Genomic DNA, 27,239 nt, shown 5'->3' on the forward strand with positions numbered 1-27,239 from the left:
GAAAGAAATGCAAAAAGTGACAACTTGAAGTTCTTTCACGCTTAAAAACATTGGATGTTACTAATAACAGATAAATTGGTTTATTTACAAAATCTGATTTTTAAGATGAGTGTTTCTTATAGATGTACAGTCTATCAGTGGTGTTCCCGTAAACACAGAAGACTTCAGCACATTGTCAAAATACTAGCTTTTTAACTGGAGAAGTATTTGGATCATCTGGTGGCTGTAATCAAACATCTTTATTTCGAGAGTATGTAGTGGTTGGGAAGTTAATTGACTTATGTTATGAATGTAGAAAAGGCCTTAAACAGGTACTTTTCCATTTTTCAGTATGCAATAGATTTCTGTGGAAAACTTGTTTGCATCTCTATTTGGTTTATAAGTTATTAAAACTTTTCACAGTATTAATGCTGAAGGCCCTTTAGGCAAACTATTTGCATTTCTTTAAAAGGGGTTGTTAATAACATAAATCAAGGTGGAAAGGAATGTCTTGCAGAGGCTTTGTATGTTGCTTAAATTAATTACTTTCAATGTTATTGCTTGCACCATCCTATTAAAATGTACCCATCCGTAACTGGAGGAATAAGTACTAGAGCACAGATGTATTATTATTATTACCAGGCTAAGTAAACTAATATTTGCTTATTACTGTAGAACATCTATAGGATGAGCCATTCTTAGACTGATTCAGCAAGGTACTTAAGGTGTGCCTAACTTCAAGCATAGGAATAGGCCTTTTTACTTCAAGTACCTTGCTGAATTGGAGTCTTAAGGAATTAAACCTGAATTTATTTTTTAAAAGTCTTGATACCTGGTTGTTTTATTTGGCGTATTCTTAAAATAAATGTTTTTGGGAAATTTCAGAGGTTGTTTAATATTGTTTCTTTAAAAGAGTTTTCCGGTACTTGTATGCACCATCCACTAGATGTCTCTGTTCTGATATTTGCTGTACAGATATTCACAAATCACAAGTAATAGTGATTGACATAAATATATGACATTAGCAAAATGTACATGTGTGGTAACCATGTGCCCAAGAAATATCTAGGTTTTCAAAGGACGGGATAGGCCAAAAAAATCATATTCAGACAGACACTATGGTACAACATGCAAAATGAAGTAAAGCTGTCTTGATAGTGATAATTCCACAGCATGATAGAAAATCCACAATCTGATAAAATTAGAATGTCTAAAACTAAGATATAGCTATCAATATATAGATATAGATATTAAACCTTGCTGTATAACAGTACATGATTTGAGACACTGTTAAATAATACGCATCCACGCTACCGAAAAATCCAGCTGGTGCTAAAAACACATAAATGCAATGATGCAGTCCAATATGTGTTCACAAAGTTAACATAGTGTGGAACACTATAAATAGACTGATGCAGCTTTCTCAATCTGAAATGAGAAAAATATCAAAACCAGATAGAAGGATGCCCCTCAAAACTTACTAACAAATAAGGAAGAACAGTTGTAAAGAGTAAACTGTGTGCGCACATGTATGTGTATGAGAAAGAGAGACTGTATACATACTCTGAACATAGTGTTTGAAGTCTTGGCAGAAATCACGTCTGATGCTGACTCTGATAATGGACCTCAAAGGGTCAGAAGGGGATTGCATGATTTTCCAGGAAGATACGATTTCATGTTACATCTTTGCTGTATTTAGAAATAATAGAATAACTGAGTGCATGATACAGACCGGAAAGACTGCATGAGACAGATATTGCGCAAAAAAAGTGTAGCTGTGGTTTTCTGAATCTAGCTCTGTTAGATTTCAGAAATTATCCTGGAGAAGGAACTGCCTTTCCAGACCAGCTACTGAAGGGGAGAAGAGCTTAGAAATCTTACAGAAGCCTTCTGTTGCTGTCAGCACCCGTGAGTTTATAGGGGACACAAACTAGAAAATTGTTCAATCTGAACAAGGATGTGATATACCGGTAACAAAACTACAGAGCATCTCCTTGCAGTTTTGTAGGAGATGGTATTGGATGAGGACCATCAACCTGTACATATAAATCAGTGGGAGTTTTGTGAAAAATCAGTGACACAATATGGTCCTGTGAGAATATACTGTATAATCAAAGAGTCCTTTTTGGAAGAAAAAGAGAGTGCTTCTTAAACTTAGAGCCAGATTTTTTAAACTACTTAGGTGCATAACTCCCTTGGAAATCAAAAGTGCTTGTATAATTTTAAAAATCTGCCCTTAATCTCTTAAAATTATTGCTATGTTTTCATTAAAAATATTAATTTCAATTTAATTAGGGATCTAAAGATTTTTGTATTTGGTATTTTGATTATAAGCCTTTTGCACTGTTGGTACACAACCTAAATAGAAGAGAGCTCAGAAAACTACTTAGAAAATAGTGAGGTATTAATCTGATGAAAATAAGTTTTGATACAAAAAGATATGAATAAGTGCTTTTGAAAGTGGTAGGACGATTGTGGCATTAGGAGTGCTGATGATTTTGAAATAAAAGAAAATTCATTGATCATGGTTGTAAAGTAATTTCTGAAATTTGTAAAATACATTTTTAAAAGTAATTTCTATTTTATATCTTTCCTTTTATTTTGTGGTTTCATTAACTTGTATTACAATGATTTTGTTTAATTTACCTAAACTGTTAAAGATGGAACACACAACTTAAAAAACCTATGTATTCAAATATTCCACGCTGTTCTTTATGATTTCATGGGTTATATCTTTGATGTTTGCATTTTAGTGCCAATAGTGGTAGACATCAGGACAAATGCCAAACATAAGAAACTGAAATTGTAGGGAGACCTGGTTCTGGGGTACAGCAAAGCTATGAATATTCTTCCTTAATTATCAGAGGGGTAGCCGTGTTAGTCTGGTTCTGTAGAAGCAGCAAAGAATCCTGTGGCACCTTATAGACTAACAGATGTTTTGCAGCATGAGCTTTCGTGGGTGAATACCCACTTCTTCGGATGCACTGCTTGCATCCGAAGAAGTGGGTATTCACCCACGAAAGCTCATGCTGCAAAACATCTGTTAGTCTATAAGGTGCCACAGGATTCTTTGCTGCCTCTTCCTTAATTGTTTTCTGCTCTTAAATTAAGAATGATATTGTGGTTATTGTTCCTACAGATGTAAGGTGATGTCTTAGCTGCAGAATGTGCCAAAACTCAGTATTTATAACACTTACATTTATTACACAGATTCTTAAGGGTTCATGAAAAAAGTGGCAAAGAGTCCTGTGGTACCTTATAGACTAACAGACGTATTGGAGCATAAGCTTTCATGGGTGAATACCCACTTCGTCAGATGCACGTAGTGAAAATTTCCAGAGGCAGGTATAACTATGCAGGCAAGAATCAGTCTAGAGATAATGAGGTTAGTTCAATCAGGGAGGATGAGGCCCTCTTCTAGCAATTGAGGTGTGAACACCAAGGGAGGAGAAACTGCTCTTGTAGTTGGCTAGCCATTCACAGTCTTTGTTTAATCCTGAGCTGATGGTGTCAAATTTGCAAATGAATTGAAGCTCAGCAATTTCTCTTTGAAGTCTGGTCCTGAAGTTTTTTTGCTGCAGGATGGCTACCTTTAAATCTGTTATTGTGTGTCCAAGGAGATTGAAGTGTTTTCCTACGGGTTTTTGTATGTTGCCATTCCTGATATCTGACTTGTGTCCATTTATCCTTTTACGTAGGGACTGTCCAGTTTGTCCAATGTACATAGCAGAGGAGCATTGCTGGCACATGATGGCGTATATTACATTGGTGAACGTGCAGGTGAATGAACCGGTGATGTTGTGGCTGATCTGGTTAGGTCCTGTGATGGTGTCGTTGGTGTAGATATGTGGGCAGAGTTGGCATTGAGGTTTGTTGCATATATTGGTTCCTGAGTTAGAGTTACTATGGTGCGGTGTGTGGTTGCTGGTGAGAGTATGCTTAAGGTTGGCGGGTTGTCTGTGGGCGAGGACTGGCCTGCCTCTCAAGGCCTGTGAAAGTGAGGGATCGTTGTCCTGGATGGGTTGTATATCACTGATGATGCGTTGGAAAGGTTTTAGCTGAGGACTGTAGGTGATGGCCAGTGGAGTTCTGTTGATTTCTTTCTTGGGCTTGTCTTGCAGCAGGAGGCTTCTGGGTACACTTCTGGCTCTTTTGATTTGTTTCCTTATTTCCTCATGTGGGTATCATATTTGAGAATGCTTGATGAAGATCTTGTAGGTGTTGGTCTCTGTCTGAGGGGTTGGAGCAAATGTGGTTGTACCCCCAGCGCTTGGCTGTAGATGATGGATCGTGTGGTGTGTCCAGGATGGAAGCTGGAGGCATGAAGGTAGGCATAGCAGTCGGTGGGTTTTCCTGGACAACATTATACCTGTTTTCATTGGGTGTCTGGAAGGTCATCTTTCATAACCTTAAGGGCTGGCAACCTTTTTAAATAAAAGCTTAAATTCTTCAGAAATTAGGTGGCTTTGTCTCCTATTTTCAGCAGGGGAGGATGACTATTTTCTAGTATTGAGTGCATTTTTCAGGTCCTCTTTATAATGGAAAAAACCTACAAAAATAGTAATAAAGTGATATGCCTAGAAATGCTGTAAAAGCAGAAGAAAGAAAATTAGGCCATAAAAGTACAATTTAGATGGGATCCAGATGGGTGTAGGGACTTAGAAAAACCCACAATACATCTGAAAATAGTGACTACTGTGGAGGTGATATAAATGCGACAATTGGTCATAGGTAGAGCTAGCTGAAATTTTTCACACAAAACATTTTCCATTCAGAAAGTGTTGATTTTGAAAATTTTCTGATTTTTCCAATCAGGAGAATGAAAATGAATATTTTTATTTCAAGTCAATATTTAAAAACAAAATTATGTTTTTCACGTCAACATTTACAATTCTAAACTGCTTGGAATTTTTAATTTGATACTGTCACTTTCCATTATGCTTTGTAATGGAAGCTAATTTGGAAATGTCAAAATTTCTTACAGCAGGAGGAAAATTCTGTTTCTTAATCAACTCTAGTCATAGGCAGTTAATGTTGCACAGTAGCTAGAAAGAACTGGGGGTGTAGGATAGCTGACTTCATTTAAAGTTCATATGCAATGTTTTGTAGCCATGTTCGTCCCAGGATATTAGAGACAAGGTGGGTGAGGTAGTATTACCGCACCCACTTTGTTTCAGCATTTAAAGGGACATAATCAATTTCCAAATTTCACTTCTGCCTGTAAATATTTTACACGTTCTTCTTACAAATATACCCTAAAATTACAATAAGCGAAAGAGATTAGAGGAATAAAACAGATTTTTTTTGCAGTTTGTTTACGTTGTGCATTTGATAACAGTTTAGTGTTACAATCGTTTTCACTTTTAACTCTATATATTCTACAATCAGTTTCCCCTTCTTCTTGATGTGGGGCTTTTGGGTTAAAACAAAGGAAAGATGTAAAAATAAGATGGTTATGAGTGTAAAACCACAGACACTGGCAGAGGGGCTCAATGGGTGGCATACTACTTTATTTTTTGGTCTAGATTAGATTTCAGATTGATACCCAGCAGCAGGTTAAAGAGATGTCAGTTTTAAAAATTGATTGTTACAAGTACATTTCTTCACCTATGCTATATATAATACCATGAGTGCAAATGAAAGCCCATTAAAAATCAAATTTACTTGTCATTATTTGAGCTCTTAGTTGAGAATATGCATTTCCTTCAGCTTGGAATATGAAAGTTAATGAAGTCAGATCTACATTTCTTTTCTTCTAAAGATTGCTTCACTTTGAGGTTCTTAGTGCTGTAAACTTTGTTTTAGACTCGGTGGGGGGCGGATGTTTTTGTGCTTACTAAGCATTGTTTTCAGGGAGATTAGTGTAAAATTCTGAAAACATTAGTGTTTGGTTTTTTTAAAGTTCATTTTTACAAAATATTATGCTTGTGCCAAATAAAAGTGGATAAGGCCTTCTAAAATGTAAACATCCCTGGTTGTACTGTGTAAGTCCAATTTGATAAGTCTTCCATTATAGCAGTAAGCAAAATATTTTTCAGAACAGATTGTGTTATTCACAGATGAATGAAGGGTGGACACTAAGCTTTTTTTCCCCCCCCAGACTGGCTATTTGGAGGTTTTTCTAAATTAATTTCACTCATTTAAGACAAAATGCTTAAATACATTAATCCAAGATGGGGAATGTTTCTTCCGCACCCAAATCAAATTTGTTTCAGGACTGGCTTTTTGGCAACACTTCATAGCTATGCTGATTATCAGGGTGGCCAAACTCTTTGAAGTGAGGTTGAGCGGGGCACTTCAGGTGCCTCAGGACTGCTATGAGGTTGCAGGCCGGCTCTTTGCTTGCCTGACGATTTTAGCTCTTCCTCCACCTTCCCTTCTGGCACCGGTACCCATCCCTTAGACTGTCTTTGCGCTGGACCCATCTCCATCTGACTCTGTCAGATTCACCCATAGTAACAGCAGCAGCAAACGGAAGAAAGGAGCCTGCTACTCGCACGGCTGCTAAGCTGTGGCTAGCGAAAGGCGAGTTTAAATATGTTGGCCCGGCCCTACCTAAAATGGCGCCCTGGGCGAGGCTGGGGTGGAGCTCGGCCGGGGCGCGTCGCGGGGCGGGGGGGGGATGATGGCGGATCCGGTCTGGGGGCGGAGCGTAGCGGGTGATGGGGGCGGAACGATTGAGGGGGCGGAAGGGGGCTGGGGGAGGAGCTGGGCGGGAGGCGGAGCGGAGGATGGTGGCCGAGAGGGGCTGGGGGAGGAGCTGGGCGGGAGGCGGAGCAGAGGATGGGGGCGGACAAGGGTTGGGGGAGGAGCGAGGCGGGGCAGGGGATGGTGGCCGAGGGGGGCTGGGGGAGGAGCTGGCGGACTCGGAGGTGGAGCGGGCGGAGGGGCAGGCGGCGCGGGGGATAGTGGCGGACCGCGGCTGAGGTGAACAGGGCTGGGGGGCGGAGCCGGTCTGGGGGGTGTCTGTTATTCTGACACTTTGTAGCGCGAGACCCCCCCGACTAGTGCACGGTGCCCTGGATGGTTGCCCAGCCCCCCCCCACCCCATAAGGCCGGCCCTGGCTTCTGGGCCACATGTGGTTTCTGGGGTGTGCTTTGGCCACCCTTGAATCTGGTGTCTATTAGGTTTAGTTAGACCAGCTTTGTCTTTGCTTCTCTCTGGCACGGAATTAGCGTGTTGAAGAAAAAAATGGTCCCGAAGAAGCGAGAACTTAATTTGCAGAAGGGGTGTGTGTGTGTGTGTGTGTGTGTGTGTGTGTGTACGTACGTACACACGCACATCCTTCTTCCGCAAATTAAGTTCTCGCTTCTTATAGAGAGAGAGGGCTTGGCTAGTATACTAAAGATTTTGACATTTTGTTTGTTTGTGAGTGGCATCTGTGGGCTTTGAAAAACAAAATACTGTTAAACCTCCAAAAGCCAAAGCCAACCTAATCAGCTCAGTAAGTAGCTATCAGGAATGACTCTTCTCACAGAACTTTTGTCTGTTTTTAACAGCTTTAATTGAATAAAACAATGGCAACTGCTGATAGTGAGACACACAATCCCCTGGAACCTAGAATCCCAAAGCTACAGTTTGTTCCCTTCACCAGTGCCTTGGATGCGGGATTCTGGCATGAGCTGACACAGAAGAAACTTAATGAGTATAGATTAGATGAGACTCCAAAAGGTATCAAAGGCTACTACTATAATGGTAGGTAGAAACTGAACTTTTATTAGGCATACCAGATTTTCTCCTCTTGTCTTTTGTTTAATTATATTTCTGTTATAAGAATTTGTACTACATGTACAAAATATTCCACAGTCATAATAAGGGATAGAAAAAAGATCACATGAGTTGTATATGGATATATAATCTGTGACTATATGAAAAAGTAGAGATTCTTATCCTATTCACATTTACTTCAGTGGGAACAGGATTGGACCCTTGATTCAGGAAACTATATTTGGCCTGTTGTTTTTATTGTGACATAGTTGCTGCTGCTGTTATTTAAAAGAAACTTTGTTTTTGTCCAGGTGATCCTTTTGGTCTACCAGCTCGTTTAACATTGGAGTTTAGTGCCTTTGATGTGTAAGTATCTTATGTGATTTTGAAGTTTAAAAAAGTGATGGATAACAATATAGTTACACCTAATTGACAAATCACATGAATATGTTTGGTGTGCATCTTCTAAGAGTATTAGCAGAATTTTAATGAGGATCTATCCACATTTTGATATCTCAATCTGATTTTCATAATTGTCCTCACTAATGACTTTGAAAAGTTTTTCCTTTCACTTTGTCTTATATTCCTGTGCTTTTAATCAGTTTTCTAGATAATGGCAGTGAAGAGAAGAATCTATCTACTACAGATGACAGGTTTCAGAGTGGTAGCCGTGTTAGTCTGTATCAGCAAAAACAACCAGGCGTCCTGGTGGTACCTTAGAAACTAACAAATTTATTTGGGCATAAGCTTTTGTGGGGTAGAGCTACCACTGGAATTATTTGCCTGCAGGAGATTGTAAATGTCACACTGAAACCTAACAAAATCATCTCAGAAAACACCGTTAAAATTGGGAACTGAAGAAAATTGTGAAAAACAAAAATTTTATGTAACTTGATATCAGGGCTATTTTAATATTTTTATGGCAGTATTACGACAACCAAGTGTTCACTTATGCAGTGAGAAATAATTCCACTGTGGGAATTACTGGGTGGAATTCAGACTACATGATCAAAATGGTCTCTTCTGACTTTAAATTTTGTGGAAGTTGCATGTCCTGTATATGTATAATGTACCTTTTCTGATAATCATTAAGGCCTTGGTCCTGCAAACACTGCAGTCTCATGGAACTCATTGAACTCCTCACATCCATTGAATAAAGTAAATATATAAGTATTTGCAGTATTGTGGCCTAATTTACTAAACTACATATTCTACCAGTAAAGAAATGGAATAAAACACACTAATATCTATAAGGAGCATTGGCTAGTTAATGTTGCTATTGGTAACAAAACTTTTGGCTTTTCTGCCTTTAACTGTTCAACATTAGTACTGTGTTTTATGTTCACTTCGGGATGTCTTTGTTTTTAACTTACCACTTTTAACTGAATCACTTTTTTTTTATTTAAAAGAAAAAAATTGATTTTTTTAAAAAGTTGTATTTATCTCAGAGATTCCCAAGAGACTCTGCACTGAAAATCATAGTGCTCATGAAAAATTTACATTATGATGTGACATTTGAACCTCCCTGCACCTTCTAGAGACTATAAGTGATTAACTGCAAGGATGTGGAAAATGCAGTAGGCATAGAATGTTTTACAGGCTTTTATGAATAATAGTAGTAATTTTATTTAAGAAGACCATCAGTGAGCAATACACGTAAGCAGGTGCTTAAGCTGATTCCCATTTGATAAAGCAGTAAAGCATGTGCTTTGCTGAATCAGGGGCAAGGCATCTCAACTTCTATTGGGGTCTGAAGTACAGCACAAAAACTTCTAAATTAAATTTAAACACTGTAAACACTTAATGGAATATTTGGGGAAAACCTAGAGGACTCAGCAGTAGTTATACATAAAAACACCTCCTTAAAGACAGAATTCTCATACGCTTTTGAACAGTTGGGAGGATGCCACTGAGGCAGGTCAAACTCTACGCACGAGACTATTTTCATAATCTTTGTTAGAAGCATAAAACTAAATCTTTTCCAGCTCTTTCCTGTCTCCAATACCACAGCAGCATTTGTCGTTGTACCATGAGGTGTACTCTGCATTTCTAAGCCTTTAGTTGATCAAATCATCCTAATAATTACTGAGTTACATGTCAAATTTGTCCATGAATGCAAGCACATTTTTGTAACTGCCTGCAAGCATTCCGAGTGGGACTGTCCTTGACTTGCCTTCTGCCTCGTTGTAATGTATATAGTCACCACTCTGCTTGGAAAACTGCATCATTGGGGCTTAATGTGAGAGTTCCCATTGGTTACTGTTAATGAAAGTTCTGGAAAAAATGCTAGTGTGTGGTTCCAAGAGTGTCCTTGTCTCCTGTCTAGGAATGCTGCCACCCCGGCACATTGCTGTCCTGCTGTTGGAACATTATATAACACCAACACTTTTGAGTCTTTCAAATCCTGTGATAAGAAGTCACTTTTGGAAAAAGCAGCAAATGAGGTGAGGTTAACAATTAAATACATTTACAGAGAAAACAGGATTTGGGGAAAGCTAGTGAACAACTTTGCAGTTTGAGTCCCAGGCAATGGAGAGACTATCATCCCCCACTGACCCATCTAACCCCGGCTTTGGGATACAGTTGCTTTTGGAGGAAGTAGTTTGGTGTCTTCTGCTTGCTTCTGATCACCTCTGGACAGCAGCAGTTAGATGATGATGCTCAGTAACCTCCATGCTGAGTCCTCCCTCTCATCTGTTTAATCTTAGCAGCACTCTTGGACTTGCTCAGTTACTTGAATTCCAGGGAGTATTGTGTTTGTGAAACCCAGAAATCAGCTTCTGCTTGCTTTTGGGATTCAGATTATCACAGTGCACTCTGGGGCGTAAGTAATGGCATGAAGACTGAGGAGATGCAACAGCGAAGAGGTTACTCAATCTGACCTTCAGCTGGTTCCACTGGAGGGGAGGACCACTGGAGGGGAGGAGGTACAGTTGTCTGGTCCTTGAAGAGAACTTATACGAGACGTTACTAAATAAAGTGAAGTGGCTGAGAGAGACTTATACACTTAAAAAAATGTTTTTTGTTTGAATTTACTTATTATGCTCATCCCTAGATTCCCTAATTAGGTTGCCTTAGGTCAGGATAATAGTTTTCACCCATCTTCTCATTTGAAGTCATTAATTATTTTCCCTCTTGTTGTGACCTAGTGCTCCTTTACCATGTGATGGTTATGATGCAGTAATCTTGATGATGCCTCTTAAAGAGAAGTAGAGAAGTCAAAAAATGTAACCTATCCTAGACTTTTTCTTTGTGTGTGTGTATCTCTCTCGTATGTGCGTATGGCATCTGCAGAGGAACATGGTATAGATAAAGTTGTAGGTCCATAAACCATTTCAAGGCCTCCTCTATGACTTGTGGATATCATTCAGTTCACCTCTGAATCCATATTTGGGGGACTCCATTATGATGTGTTTGATGGTTTGGTTGTTCTCACTGCAGTCGCACGAAGGGGAGTCTTTGATTTTCCACTTGTGCATCAGGTAGCCTCATTTTCCATGGTTTGTTCGGATGCGTTTCAGTGTGATCCGAAGTCTGTGTGGCAGGTCAAAACTGGGAGGGTTGCTAGTTGGTCAATAATAATGTGCAAATTACCCAAGAGTGACTCTTGAAGGGCTGACTCCAGCCTCCTTTCCTCCTCCCCCACTTCTTTGCTTTTTCCTCCTGGATTCAAAGACATGAGGTGATCACGTGTGGTCCATAGTGGTTTTTGCAATTTCAGGCATGGATGGGGTATGTTAACCGTAACCTGATGGATGGGAAGTTTGGGGGAGCCTTTGGCAGGTTTAAGTTTTTGTGCTATGGCTGTATCTCAATGGATAACTGGAGGTTCAATGTTTGCTAATATAGAAAGCCATGGTAGATTTTTCTTAGTGACCCCTTGATACTGAAAATCCTGTCAGCCTCCAAACAAGGGCTGCAGTACTGTTTATAATTGCAACTCTTTGTCCCACAGACTGGTGTAGCCTTCTATTTTATTTAAAGTGATTTTAGTAATGTATTACACCTCTGTGGATTTGGCTCTAGGCGCTAAAGTTTCAAGCTCAACAGAATGAAAGTCACCTCTGCTACTTGTTTCTGATTCAGAGCTTCTAGGAACGCATGAAGAACGAGGAAATAACACATACATTCACAAGTAAAACGTCTATTCTGTCTTATATGTTTTATTAAAGTCACAAGCAAAGTTATGATTATCCAGGCATATGTAAATCCTACAAACAGTCATGCACAAGTAACAAATATAGACATACTCACATCCTCAAAGATATTTTTAGAGTCTGATGGATTCCTCACCAATTGATAATCAATAAAGGAATGTTTCCTGCTGGAGTTTTCATTAAGGTAACTCATTTTATTCAATGAGGGAGCCTTCTTTTATCATGTGACTCTGACTATATCTAACACTCTGTGCATGTGCATTCAGGTGTGAACCCTCTTTTCCCTTATCTGTATTGTGCCCCCAAGAATATTGGAGTGCCCCATTTTTCATAGGTTTTAGTTCCTTTTATTCTTCTTAGACTCTACGCATCTGTATCCTGTGATCAGGACACTTGTTGGAAAAATGTTACAGTAAGGTATCTCTTGATTTTGAATAGTACATCAAGATCAATTTTTTTCAACGTCACCTGTTGACACATCTTTCTTGTGATCTTGTGGCTTAGGGTGACTCTTTGGTCACTTATGTCAAGCATTCTTAAGCTTATGGCCTAGTATTGCTAAGCTGACATCTTACAGGGCTCAGCCTGTAGGCCTTTTGTTTCAGTTCTGCTTTACTTAGAAACCTAATGCATACTTTTCACTTCTAAATACTTCTCAGTCTCATATGAACCTATAATTTAAATCTGTTTAGCATACCATGATTATATATAGACATCGTATATGAGTTAATCATAACATCACACAATATACAATAATGAATGCAAAAATGAACTAATTGGCTACATTTGGGTTTATTTCTAACTGTGCACAGCATGCCACCTGTCTGCACTTCTAGACCTTTTCATACTTGTGATCCTGCCACTGGGATTTTTGTCAGTTTCAGTACCCTACATAGCACAAGGATGAGAAATCTAGGAGAACAAACCAGCCCAGTGCTGCTGTGTTGGTTATGGTTCATCCATGTGCGGGGCTGTTGCTGTAGGAAAAAAACATATTAATTGTTATCATTTTTATGTGTAACTTTGTAAAACCTTCAAAATTTAAGTCTAGATGTCTGCTGGTATAGGTTGTGTCTGTCATATGGGAGATGTAGTTCTGAATGAGCTCTGTGCTTCTGATCCTTACCTGGCAGAATGAAATTGAAATGTAAAGCCTATAATAGTAGAACTGTCATTTGTAATTCCCAAGACCCCAGGACAAACCAGAGCTTTGTTGAAATAAATGCTCACCCCATAAGCAGGCGTTAGAGCAGGGGTCAGCAACCTTTCAGAAGTGGTGTGCCGAATCTTCATTTATTCACTCTAATTTAAGGTTTCACGTGCCAGTAATACATTTTAACATTTTCAGAAGGTCTCTTTCTATAAGTTTATAATATATAACTAAACTATTGTTGTATGTAAAGTAAATAATGCTTTTAAAATATTTAAGAAGCTTCATTTAAAAGTAAATTAAAATGCAGAGCCCACCGGACCGGTGGCCGGGACCTGGGCAGTGTGAGTGCCACTGAAAACCAGCTCACGTGCCGCCTTCGGCACCCATGCCATAGGTTGCCTACCCCTGCATTAGAGCATGGGCTGAATTAAGTAGGGCAAAATCATACCTAAATTACTGAGAATATTACTTAATCCTGCCTTGACACAAGGAGATGGAGTAGATGACCTCTTGAAGTCCCTTCTAGCCCTACATGTCTTGTCTATGATTAGTTTGAGCTTTTAACATATATGGAAGAAGGAAAGATGAATGAATCTCTCCGTATGCTTTTTTAAATTTAATTTATTTTATTTATTTATGTATTTTGTCCACTGACAGATATGGGAGACAATAAAATCAGGGACTGCCCTTGAAAACCCCATGCTCTTGAACAAATTCCTGCTTCTGACTTTTGCAGTAAGTAATGCCATTTATTCCATACTCTGAATAGTGAAACAAAAATAATAATGAACCATGTCAGTGAAAAATAGTAATATAACTACTGTAGTTACCAGACTGCATTTCGTACATGCATATACTTCTCTACAAATATAAAGGTTCTTGGATTCCATATATAAAAATAAATAACGGCAACTAAACTCCTGGGTCAAGTGAGGACAGTAAAAGTCAAGACTGATCAAAGAACCTGCAGGCTTGATTCACTTATTCCCTGAGCAATACATTTGCTGAAGAGATGGGACGGTGAGAATAAGTGCTAAAAGAATATTGCTCAACTCTTTCATCATAGGGGTACAAACACTCCTATCACAGAATAGGTCATTCAGTCACAGGCGCCGACTTTCCAAACTTCTGGGGGGTGCTCGACCCCCAGCTCTGACCCAGGACCTGCCTCTACTCCATCTCTTCCCCCAAGGTCCCACTCCCATCCTGCCTCTTCACGCCCCTGCTCCACCCCATCCCCTGAGCGTGCCGCGTCCTCGCTTCTCCCCATGCCTCCTGCGTGCCGTGAAACAGCTGTTAGCGGCGAGAGGGGTGTGTGGGGAGGGAGGGAGGGGAAGGCACGGTTCTGCAGGCCCCTCTGATGAGCAAGAGCCGCTAGGGGAGGTGGAGGGGGGGAGCTGATGGGACTACCAGTGGGTGCTCAGCACCCACCATTTTTTCCCTGTGGGTTGCTCCAGCCCCAGAGCACCCGTGGAGTTGGCGCCTATGCATTTAGTTGAATAGTGCATAACAACAGTTTATATTCTTATTTTGCCTTTCAATCCAAAGTGATTCACAACCCACCTACAAACACAAACTTTGTTTAGTAACAGTGAAGGTTGCATTAGAACACCCCAAGCACCTACCGTAGCCTACAGTACTGCAAAAATACATAACACTCCAACAAATACTGAAAAGCAATACCCACCCTAACTTCATCCAGCCTGCACTTGCAAAACCTTAATGGCCATCTCCTACTCTCTTGCATCAACAGTTGGGCATGTATGACTGTCCCACAGTCCATTAATTTAGAAAGGTCTTCTGATTCAACATTGCTCAGGTCCAACAAGTTGAAAGTTTTAACAAACATTGGCCTGGACAACACATACTAAAGAATTACACGCACTACACCTTAGACTACTTGATTTTATATTTAAAAGGCTTTTGGAAAAAAAGGTAGGGCAATCCACAATTTTTTTTATAACATGGTGATTTTTGGAATAGATTTAACTAAACTCTGGATGATTTTTCCCTTCTCTCTTCTCGCCACTCTTACTTTGAGTACCACAAAACATTAATTTACCAGCTACACTAAGCATTTCAAATTAATTCTACAATTCAAAACGCACAATTTTTAAATAACTTTGTCGTTGCTGCCAAATTTAAAATTCTGGCACAACCTTAACTATGATGTAACTTTTGTGACACCACAATGCAGAACTGAAATGTAGCCACTGCTGGGGTGAAAAGCAGCTGTTTGATGCACAGTACACTGCACAGTAACGGAAAATGTTGATTAAGAGCAGCAGACCAAAACTCTACACCTAAAGCAATAAACAGGAAATCATTCTTGTTGTCCGTTCAAAGCAGACAGAACCTTTTTGCAAACTGGACCAGGGTTTACACAAAGTAAATTTCATGGTACTCCATGTACCTATCTTTGAAGGGTGAGTTGATCTGATGGAAATTGAATGTTTCATTGTAAGTATCCTATGTGTTGCAATGTTTAGATGACTAAATTAAGCCTCCTTTACTAAGTTGGGTACAAATGTTTGTCTTCTGAGGTAGAAGAAAATGAGGACAAAATGGTTGTAATTATAAATGTAGGTTGATGTTTTCAAAGCCAACTAAGTCTTAGCCATGCAACTCCCATTGAAGTTAATGGGAGCGGTGTTCCTAAATCCTCTAGTCTGCTGTGAAAATCTCCACCAAGTATTTCTAACAGTTCCAGTTAGCCCTATATGTCAGGGTTAAGTTTACTGCTTGCTGCACCTTCTCCTTGCCTTTTATCTGCTTTCTCTCACGTAACTAACTAAGCATGTGCAAATACACCACTCCTGAAATTATATACACATGCACTGAATTTAAAGGACAGATATAGTCCTACTGAAGTTAGATCTGTGTGCATGTTTTTGCAAGATTAGGGCCATAGTTTCCTTTATTTTATAACTATTAAAAATTTGTGGGTGTGTTTCTCAAATTACAAGTACATACATGTCTGGTTGCCTGTGTTTCATTGGTCTTCAAGGAACTTTCTTCACTATAGCTTAAAAATAGAAGTGTTGTAATGTTTAATTTTTACGTCTGATACTTTTATCTTCCATATATTTGGCATAGTTCAAAAGAGATTATTTTATGTTAGAACCTTTCCTCATATGAAAAAAAAATTCAAAATACCGGCATCAATGAAATGTCATGAGAAGTTCATGTATTAAACTGTTCTTCCTGATGAAAAGATTACAAATTCCCAATATAAAAGCTGAATTGTGTGTTTAATCAAGTTTCCATATACTTTGTATATGTATGTGTGTGAGAGAGAATGGATCTGTGTGGGGGTATCTCCGTATCAATATATAATAATCTCTTAATTTACTGTAGATGCCACTGCATAGATTACAGAAAACCATGACCTTTTTAATAAAGGTATCCTAGAGCACAAATTATTTTGATCTTTTAAAGATCAGGTCAAATTAAAACACTGCAGAGATAATGATCTCATAAACGGTGCTTGCTTTCACTTAATGCCTGTCTGTGCTATAAGGGAATATTTAAATAAAGAAAAGTTCACCATATTTATTCATGACAGCTGTTTGTACAGAGTTGTCACTTCTGACAGCCATAGGGATAAAAAATGAGGGCATGCAGACTCAGATGTTTTGGTCATGTAAAGTGCGGTACTGGCAACTATGTTGGTAAGAAAGACCAACAGATCAAGATGGAAGGAAAAAGACAGAAGCCAACCCAAGAAAAAGTAGTGGGATGTCATGAAGGAAGACATGTAAGCATGTGGTGTGATAGAGTATATGGCAATGAACAGAGCACTTTGGTGGGGGAAGGCTTGTTGAGTGGACCCCAGTTGATGAGATTAACATGAAGGAGAGATAAAAGTTAAGAGGTAAATCTAGGGTGATTTCTAACTGGGCTGTACTCCACATTGGTAACACATTTGTGGTGACTATTTTAAAAGCTTTCATCCATCTGGTCTATTTACGTAAAAAAAAAATTAACCATATGTATAATAATGTGGTATATTTAAAACTCTAGCTTTGTTCAAAAATAGAAGCAACAGATGAGTACATCACTATAAAAGACAGTTGGTGTCCTATAAGATTACGCAAAACTGATTTGTGCAGCTTTATAGTTTAACTGCATTATGGTGCTGTCCAATAAAATTGGTTTAACAGTAGAAGTGCAGTAAGTTATGTCTAGTGCAGGGATTCTAAAATATTTTATGGTGTCTCTCTTGGATACAATCTCTCCTTCCATTCTTGATTGTATGGAAATCCTTACACTACATATATCTGGCAATTGTAGCAATTGTTTACGTTGAAAAGTAATCTTAGGATGTTATTTCTTTTATGTCTGGCTGTATTTTAATGCAATTGAGTAACTAGAAAAAAAGAGAGAGAGCCAGCCTCATGTGACCAACCATCTATCCAGAGACCACCAGAAACTGCTTCACAAACTTGCAGCAGTCCATGGAACACAGATTGGGAACCTCTGATGCCGTGGCTCTCAACCAGTGGCCCATGGGCTGCATCTGGTCCAATTAGCACACTGTTGTGGCCCAGCTCAGCTGTGTGCTAAAGGCTGACCTGAGTGGCAAGGTCCAGGTTCTTGGCTGCTTGGCACGGTGGTGTCCAGGCTGCCGTGGCGGGGTTGGGACTGCTGGCCCACCCTGTGTGGTGTGCGTCTCAGGCCTTATTGCAAAATTCCAGGAGGCCGCTTGGGTTCTGGGGCTGCATTGCTATATTTGCCAAGAAATTAAAAAAATATATTTAATAATAAAAAATGGAATTAACTCAGTTTCCTATTGTGTAATTCCTTGACACAGCTCTCATGGTCCCCTAGTCTGCAAAATACTACACACATTCTTAAGTTTACTCCAATGGGACTGCTCACATGAGCAAAGTTAAACACCTGCTTAAGTGTTTGCAGGATCATGGCCATAGCTGTAATTGGAAGTGCTATAAAGTTTTTAAGTGGCTAGTTGGGTTAGTAATTATTTGTCTTCTAACATGTGCATATATATATTTTTTTCCTCTAGGATTTAAAAAAGTATCGCTTCTATTACTGGTTTTGCTACCCTGCTCTCTGCTTCCCTGATGGCATACCTATTGTTCAGCAGGCAGTCTGCCTAGGTGAAAGGTTCTCTCCAACTCAGGTACTCAAACACCAACTGTCAAATCTTTAGTACTGATCATTCTTTCTTGTTGCCTGTAAAATTACATATTTTGTCCTTGAACTTGCTGAGTTTTAACTAGTGTAGCTAGTTTATTTGAGTTACTGATTTTATACTTTTTTTACTTTATAAAATTCTCATTTTGATGTTTGATTGCCTCTTGCAACAATCCAGTTAGCCCAAGAGGTTGAGTATAAATCCTTACTGGGCTCATGTTAGCATCTTTGGACAGAATATTGAATGTACAAAAGATTTTTAAGCATTTCAGAGGCAGCGTGGTCTGAGAGAGTAGGTTGTTAATAGAGCTGATCAGGAAATAGTTTTCCCATCTTATGAGAATTTTTGAGATTCTGAAAAAGTTCCCCACCCCCTACTAGGGGGAAAAAAGTCAAATTTTTCACAAGCTAGAAATACAAAAATTTATTAGATCAAGTCAGTTGAAACATGTTGATGATTTTAAAGTATTTTGTTTCAATTTTGACCATTTTTAAACACTTTTGTACTTTTTTTTACTACAAATTAATGTAAAATTCTAAACAAGAAGTTGTTCAGAATCAAAAAATGGTTTTGAAAATGTTAAAATGGCAATTTAAAAAAAAAATCAAAATTTTTTTTAAATAGTTCATTGAAACCGATGTTTTTCCACAGTGGTTTTGGTTTATACAGATTTGGCATTTTCCAATGAAAAAATGTTTCATCAAAAAATTCCCAACTAGCTCTAGTTGTTAGCATGGTGGGAATATTGAGCCTGGGGAGGGGCTTGGTCAGCCTTGGGAGAAATCTATCACTCTCTCTCACCCTTTTGTGTGTCTTGTTTATTGAAAATATTAACTCTTCAGGGCAGTGAATGTTTCTTATGTTTGCACACTACCTAGCACAACAGGGCATTTCTGGGTACTACTGCAATACGAATAATATATATTAAGAACTTTTGGGTCTAGAAAACATCATGGCTGGCCTGGAAAGAAGAAGAAGAAGGTTGAGGGTATTCTGGATGATACTTTATCTGACAGAAAAGGAGGCTGGTGTGATAGCAAGATTCTGTCATCAGCAGAAACATTTGACTGATGAACTAGAGGTCAGACTTCAGAAAAGAAGGAGGTAGCAAAGAAAAAGCTCTTGGATTGTATCAGAAAGTGTAGACATGCAGAGGAAAATCCTGAGGAAAACAGTTTAGAAAATAGGGTGACTGTTTGGCAACAGCTTCCGGCTTCTTGGTTAGAAACTGAAAGTTCACAGGAATCCAGTTATTTAATACCATTGATTTTAAATCTGTTTTCTTTACAGTTATGTCTTTAATAACTCTTTAGCTTTTTTGGTAGAATTTGAAACAATTATTTTTACTATTCTGACTAAAATGATTGTAGATGGAGCATCTTATAGTGAAAGATGTGAGTCACTAATGAAGATTGACATTATGGGAGCGTATTGAGGATACCATAAGCCCTTTGTACTAAAAAGGGTCTAACTGAATTTGGTAAATTGAACATGTATTTTTAAATGGTACTGTTTCATCTGAATGTGTGGACTGTGGTGGAGCCTTTTTCATTGATGGCTCAATGTGGCACGTTTCAATTTTTTCTTTTGACGGAAAATATGGTGATGGATGATCTAAAGCAGTGGTTCTCAAACTTATTTGATCGAGCCTCCCTTTTTTATGTCTGTAGTCATTTACCCCCCTTCTCCCCCAAATATATATACCTCCACCCAGCTCTGAAGGCAGAGCGGAGAGCAGTGGCTGCTGGCTGGGTGCCCAGTTCTGAAGGCAGCGCCACGTCAGCAGCAGCACAGAAGTAAGGGTGGCAATGTGAAAAGTGATATTTGTCAATATCACTTTTCACAGCAGACTTGGTGCCCTATAGCCACCCTTACTTCTGTGCTGCTGCTGCTGCCACTCCAGGGCTGATAGCCAGAACCCTGCCTCCTCCAGGTGCGGGGTGGGAAGGAGAGCCTGCGCCTGGAGTTGCCTCCCGCTGAGGGATGGTGGGGAGGGGAGGAAAGCCTGAGCCCAAGTGGCAGGTTCTGGCTGTAAGTCTCAGTGCGGTGGCGCTCCAGGTTTCCCCTTTATCTCGACCTGCTGGGTGTACACGACTGTTCTGTGCAAGCGCCAGCCACCTGGGGTTGACAGCCAGAGCTCTTAACCAAAAACCCCCACAGCTCACACCTCCCTTGACACATTCCCACACTTCTGTTGGGAAGCCCGCCCCATTGTTTGAGAACTGCTGGTATAAAGCATTCCCATTGGAATTAAATCATCATAATCATTCTTCTAGGTTACGAAAATGTTGGTTGAAAAGATATGCCTGGATTATTTTTAGAAGTACTGTAAAAAATGTTAACACATGACTGTGCAGGGAAGAAGGGAACTAGGTTATGAGACAGAGAGAAAGTAGGAACTCCTGAGGGGAGAATGAGTCTGTTTATTCTGTGCTACAAAGGTAAAAGAAATTGTAGAGTTACTTAGTTGTACCCTTTGTTTTAACTGGAGTGAGTTATTGTTAAACTGTGAAGTGCTTTTAATGCCACTAGAAATTGGTGGGAAGCCGAGCCCCATAATGAGGTATGTGGGAGAGACGCTTGGTACAACAGCGCAAACATACTACACAATGAATTTTATCATCTAACAGTGGAATACAATTAAAATATACCTCTAGAAATGGTTTAGGTATATTCTTACAGGAATGTTCTAGGTGGTTACTAATGGTTACCTTTACTATAGGTAGAAGAATTGGTTACCTTTACTATAGCAATTTGGATAATAACAGCAATTGTTATATGCAGTGTTGTTGTAGCTGACTTGGTCCCAGGATATTAGAGAGACAAGGTGGGTTAGGTAGTATCTTTTATTGGTCATGCTGTTGTTGGTGAGAGAGAGAAGCTTTTGAGCTACAGCTTCTCTCTCTCACCAACAGCAGTTGGTCCATAAAAGATATTGCCTCAACCACCTTGCCTCTCTAATTAAATAACAGTTGAGTATTTTGAAAGTAGGAAAGAAAGTTTAGTTTTTGTGGTTATTCATATTTCCTTTTAAACAGAATGGAGGACTAAAGACTGTTTCTCTGAAAAAAACATAGTTTATGTAGGATGGTGTTCAATGGTACAGTTAAAGTGTAGATGTAAGGATCCAAGGAAGCAATTGCAGCTGACCACTGAAAACCGATGTACCAAAGTAGACAGAATGGATGGTGCTGATCATTATGCCGCATCATGAATAGTGTTTACCACCATCTGATCCTGTGCTAAATATTTTAGTACCTTAAGGACAAATCAGAGCTCTTAGCCCCCTCTCTCTCTCTAACAATGGGACTATTATTATTTAGGGGACTTCCATATTTGCACGTTGTTTTGGCCATAAGAATAACACTTTAATTTTGTTTTGTCTTTTTTTCTATGTATCAGTTTGCAGCAGTGGCAGCAGTGCTTCTTCTGCCTGTTTTGCATTGAAGATTATATGGTTTTAATTTTTGCATATTAGTTCTCAGATGCTTGGTTATAGTTTTAAAAAAAACTACAGAATAAATGGTTAAAAACTGTTAGAATAGATGCATTTGTGTTCAGCAAGTTAAAAGAAAAAAAGTATTACATATTCAGTTAAAGAAAATATTTTTACACTCACACAGGCACTGTTGAATTAAGATAATTCCAACCGTCTGTTATGATATCTTTTTGCTTTCAGATTCAAGCGCTCCAGAAAGCATATGATGAACTTTGCCAGAGGGAAGGAGTTACAGCCTTGCCTTACTTTTTAATCAAGTATAATGACAAGTCTGTTTTGGTGTCACTGCTTAAAAACTGGAATGATTTTTTCCAAGATCAAGAGGAAAAGGTAAGTGGAATTTTGCACATATGCTCGGATGCCAGAAATATTTGTGCTAAATGTACAAACTGTTTGACCTCTCACTGGAATACTATACTGAGATCCAGTGCTTGAATAGAGTAGGTCAAGTCTCCGAACACCAGTTGCTCCCATTGACTACACCTGGTCTTCAGGGAGCATAGTTTTAGGCATCTCAACCTGGGTATCCAAAAGTCCAGACATCCCAAATTAGTCGATGGTTTGAAAATTTGGTACTTGAGCTCTCTATACTCATTACCCCATCTTTAAAAGAGAGAACATAAAACTTAGCTACTTTACTGGGCTGTTATGAGGATGAGTTAATAATATTTCTTAGTCACTTTGAACAGATAGCATTATGTAAGTGCAAAGCCCACCTATATTATTATTTATTTGCTTGTATGCTCCATGTAGGGGAGGAGTATGCAACAATTCATTTCTATAGTTGCTGCACTAGCTTTAAGTATACCTGGAAATGTTATAACAGTGACCTTCTACAAAAGAAAATATATGGTCCTATTATAAATTAATAACAAATGTTAATATTAATATATTCAGCTTGTATCTTTCAAAGTACCAACAATAATAGAAGAAAAACTGGCTCCTTTTTAAACTCTGCTGAAAAAAAAAATCTGTATTTGAACAGTGTACAGTTAAGTCCTTCATAGTCCTGTAGATGTGATGCAAGCTAAATGTTGGTCAGATGAGGTTGGAATGATTTTTTGTTGTTACGGGGAAAACGTCTTCTTTTGAATGCAAAAAAAGCAATCTCCATTCCTTGGAGCCTCAAGAGAATTTCCATCCTGATAATTCGTAAAGCAGAAGGCATCAAGGCAAGGGTTGACCAAGCTAGTTATACATTAAGTAGTACTTATCTGTTCCATTTATCATCATCTTGTCCAGGTGCCTAGCTTTATTAGAGCCTTCTGAAATTCTTCAGAGCCCTCTTTATTTTGACTAACCTTAACTCAGAGCCTTGAATAGTTTTTTGCTTTATAATGCTAAAAATTTACTGAGGAGCAAAGCTCCATAATGAGGCTGAGGGAGAGCTAATTGTGCAGGACAGAAGTCTGTAAAGCAATTCATATCTCACACACAGGTTAGAAATTAAAATAGTCATTGAAGTAGTTCAACTCTGTTTTATAACATTTGAGCTCCAATCATTTCCTCTGCTTTTTCCATTCTTTTTCTAAAATAAGGAAAATATTGTATTGTGGCTATGTAGGTATTATTTTGAAATAAGGAAACTTTAAAGACTAACTTTAAAAAGTGGCACTGATAGGGCATGCTTCTATCAGATGGAATCTTCCTCTATATGAGAAAAGCCTGTATCATACAAAATAAAGTCCTTTCTTAGTGTTCAGTTTGGAGGGCAATATCTGAGCTCTGTGCTTAAATCCTTTAATAAAGGATTGCCCTTGCCAGTGACTTTACCTTTACATTGACTGACCCAGCATCTATTATCCTGTCTCCTTTTATATCATCATTATCCACCATCCATAAACATTGCTTATGAATCAAGGCAATAATCTGACCACTTGGTAGGCATCTTCAGGTTTTGTAAAACTGCTTTTTGGGCGTAGATAGTTGAGGAAATGCATATGGCGCAGTGAAGTACAAGTGAATGTTAGGTGGCCAAAATGAACAAAACTGGGAGCTGTGGGAAACATTAAACTGTGTGAAAGGCATACAATTTGTCATAGTTTGGCAGGAATTGTTAATTACTTTTTAAATGCCATATGTGATTTCTTACTGACATAACATGTAAGATAACAAGATACACTGACAGCTATTTTTGTGACTCTTGTGCTGTTATGCATAGACTTTTCAATGGGGCTATTTTGTTTGCAGGTGACAGTTGGAGTTTATGATCCCTGCAATTTTACTCAGTATCCAGGATGGCCGCTGAGGAACTTACTGGTCATGGCAGCACACAGATGGTATTGGTTTTATCTTTTATTAGATGAGCCCTTTTTTCAGCCCACCTGACTTACACAACACACCCTGAACCTTAACTTTGCCTGAAATATGCAAAAATATATGCAAAGGTGACAATAAGAAATTACTAGGAGTGTGTTGAGGAAATGGATCCCTTGAATAGGAAATACCTTCGAAATTTATTTTGATCTTTCTGCATATTTTTGCAAATTTTAGTGGGCAAAGGCCAGGGACCCAGCCTGTTGCTACTTCCATATAGTCCTTCACTTCTTGGCTGCTCCCCCCACATCCTTAATGGTTAGTTTCTAGACTTTGAGCCCTGTTTTTAAATTCTCTCCACTCCAAATCTTTCCGAAGTTTAACCTGCTACATCACATTCCAGAGCAGAGATTTATTTCTGAAAAGTTTGGTAAAAGTAAAAAAAAAAAAAAAAATCCTCTTTTGGGGGAATTTGGAGCAGAGGAGGGTTAATAACTGGGTTTATAAAGGGAACCTACCTTCGACTTAAACTAAGGAGCAGCTACTGCCACTTCATCATGTAGCAGATTTCTACATGAGTAGAAGCAAAACCTGAAAGCCAGTCTAGTCTCTGGATTTGTTGTGTAGCACAGACTGATTGAGGATGCTATTGTGTGCAAGTGCCATTGGAAAGCTGTCTTGCTCCAGAGAATAAAACTGTCAAATGACCACCAATGGTACATGAGCTAAAGTCTGAAGAACACATACTCTAAAGTTCTTCTTCGAGTGATTGCTCCTATGCATTCCATTTAGGTGTGCGCGCCGCGCGTGCACGGCTCTCCGGAACATTTTTACCCTAGCAACTCCGGTGGGCCGGCTGGGCGCCCCCTGGAGTGGCGCCGCTATGGCGCTGAATATATACCCCAGCCAGCCCGTCTGCTCCTCAGTTCCTTCTTACTGCCCGTGACGGCCAGTTGGAACAGTGGAGTGCTCCCTTACCTCCACAGCCCTAGCATTTCTCCATCTCTTCCTTTATATATAGTTCATTAATTAGTTGAGTAGTTAGTATAGTTGTATAGTTAGACAAGTTTAGTAGTTAATAGTGTAAGTAGGGAATTAGAGGGGTTAGCCCTCTTCTTCCACTCCCGGTGCGGGCTTATGCCCGGGGCACCGGGATTCAAGCCCTGCGCGGCTTGCCAGCGGCACATGCCGGTGAGTGACCCACACGACTCCTGCCTTCGCTGCCTCGGGGAGTCACACAGGACTGACAAGTGCCCGATCTGCGTGGCCTTCAAACCCCGAACGAGGAAGGAGCGGGACTCTCAACTCAAACAACTGCTGATGGAGGCTTCGCTCCAGCCTCCGGCGCCAACTCCACCGGCGCCGAAGCCTTCCTCGGCGAGCAGCGCACCGGCAGCACCGTGCCGCTCCAGTGCCGAGCGACACCCGGCACCGCTCCCTCTCCCCAGGAAGGAAGCATAAGGCGCCGAAGACGGTCTCTGCAAAGCATCCGCAGAGACCGTTAGCCCAGCCGCCTCCGACACAAACGGTTCAGGCTGAGGCAGTGCACAGGCAGTGCACGGTGCCGTCGACTCCGGCGCCGCAAGGGCCGTTGAGTCCGGCACCACCCAGCTCCCCGGTACCCACCGAGGATGAGCTGCGGATCCCGTCCACGCCTGAGGCGTTTGCGACGGCGAGGGAGCTAATCGAGCTCGCGGAAGCTCAAAGCCTCCGGCCCCCGGCACCGCCGGTGCGGGCGCTTAAGTCAGTGGGCAAACCGCTGATGATGCGGCCTCCTTCCCCTGACGAGCGAGACGGTCGGCGCTCCAGGATTCGGTCTCGATCCCGGTCCCACTCTCGGAGACGGTCGCCGCCGCGCCGATCCCGATCCGAAAGACGATCAACATCGCGACGCCGCTCCCCGTCCCGGCACTGCTCTCAATCGCGGTACCGGTCGTACTCCTGGCAACGGTCCCGGTCACCGAGTCACCGGCACCGCAAGAGGTCCGGTTCCAAAGACCGCTTTCGGCACCGAGACTCCCGGAGCCACTCACGACGACGCCGGTCGAGGTCGAGCTCCCGGCACCGCCGGTCGACCTCCCGGCGCCCTCGGTCGAGCTCCCGGTACCACGCCACAAGCAGGTCCCGCTCCCCGATTAGGTCATGAGATGACCGACACCGACCTTCGACACCGGCTAGGCACTTGACGCCGGCATCGGTCGCACGCTCGGGGATCGCCTCAGCTCCTCCCTGGCCCTCTCGTGAGCCCTCCATCGCTTCCCCTGAGGGCAGTGCAGTGGACTTCAGGGCAGAGTCTCAAGGACGGGACCATGGACCCCAACAGTGGGGATTTTGGGTTCCCTGGGCCCAACACGAACGAGGTCCTCCCCTTCCGCCGAGGCAGGCGGGTACGGAGCGTTCGGTGCCGGAGGCCACAGTCAGCAGGCCCCCCCCGTCTCCAACGGGAAAGACCAATTCGCCTCAAGGCCCGGCGTTGGGGCAGGAGGCCGTGGCGGCTGATCGCCCAAGGGCAGAGCAGACATCTGACGAGGTGCTGCCAGGCCGCTCCTCGTCCTCCTCACCCGACGAGGCGGTGGCGGGGGCATCACCATCCGAACCCCCGTCTATTGACCTAAAGGCACACCAGGACCTTCTCCGCCGTGTGGCAAAGGCTATTAACCTGCCCATTGAGGAGGTCCCAGAGGACGATGACCCAGTAACTGATGTCGTGGGAGCGGAGGCCCCCGTGAGAGTGGCACTGCCCTTTATCCGCACGATACAGCGGAATAATGCTACAATCTGGCAGTCGCCTTCCTCAGTCCCCCCCACGGCGCGAGGGGTGGAGAGGAAATATTCCGTCCCGCCCAAAGGGTACGAGTACTTGTACGTGCACCCAGCCCCGGACTCTCTGGTGGTCCAGTCGGTGAACGACCGGGAGAGGCACGGGCAGCCGGCCGCTGCGCCAAAATCTAAGGAGTCGCGGCATATAGACCTGTTGGGGCGAAAGATCTATTCAGCAGGTGGCCTACAGCTCCGCATAGCGAACCAAATGGCGCTCCTTTCCCGGTACACTTTTAATATCTTGGGGTGCCTGGGTAAATTTTTGGAGCTGACCCCACAAGACTCCCGCTGGGAATTCTCGGCGCTCCTGGACGAGGGCAGGATGGCCTCCCGGACCTTAATTCGAGCAGCCTTGGACTCCGCTGACTCAGGAGCCAGAACTATGGCTTCCGGGATAACCATGCGGCACATTGCGTGGCTGCAATCCTCCACCTTGCCGCCGGAGGTGCAATACACCCTCCAGGACCTCCCCTTCGATACACAGGGTCTCTTCTCAGAGAAGACGGACT

The 27,239-nt window shown here is 41.2% G+C and overlaps 1 protein-coding gene across 8 annotated transcripts in view; it reads left to right on the forward strand.

Moving 5' to 3' along the window:
* Positions 1-1,799: 1,799 nt before the first annotated feature.
* Positions 1,800-27,239, forward strand: part of ATG7 (autophagy related 7) — a 301,957-nt gene continuing 276,517 nt past the window's right edge. For 3 of the 8 annotated variants that reach the window (XM_039547602.1, XM_039547601.1, XM_039547604.1), the window contains exons 1-7: positions 7,280-7,675; positions 7,999-8,053; positions 10,014-10,131; positions 13,655-13,732; positions 18,024-18,140; positions 21,835-21,984; positions 23,845-23,933. In XM_039547602.1, coding sequence (XP_039403536.1) covers positions 7,498-7,675; positions 7,999-8,053; positions 10,014-10,131; positions 13,655-13,732; positions 18,024-18,140; positions 21,835-21,984; positions 23,845-23,933 — 785 coding nt within the window. In that variant the 5' untranslated portion in view covers positions 7,280-7,497. Of the gene's footprint in view, positions 1,888-3,738; positions 3,760-6,300; positions 6,505-6,826; positions 6,907-7,279; positions 7,676-7,998; positions 8,054-10,013; positions 10,132-13,654; positions 13,733-18,023; positions 18,141-21,834; positions 21,985-23,844; positions 23,934-27,239 lie in introns of those variants that run through there. The other 5 variants (XM_039547597.1, XM_039547600.1, XM_039547598.1 and 2 more) reach the window with 5 other exon arrangements.

This window comes from Mauremys reevesii, linkage group 7 (genome assembly GCF_016161935.1).
Source record: "Mauremys reevesii isolate NIE-2019 linkage group 7, ASM1616193v1, whole genome shotgun sequence".
NCBI lineage: Eukaryota > Metazoa > Chordata > Testudines > Geoemydidae > Mauremys > Mauremys reevesii.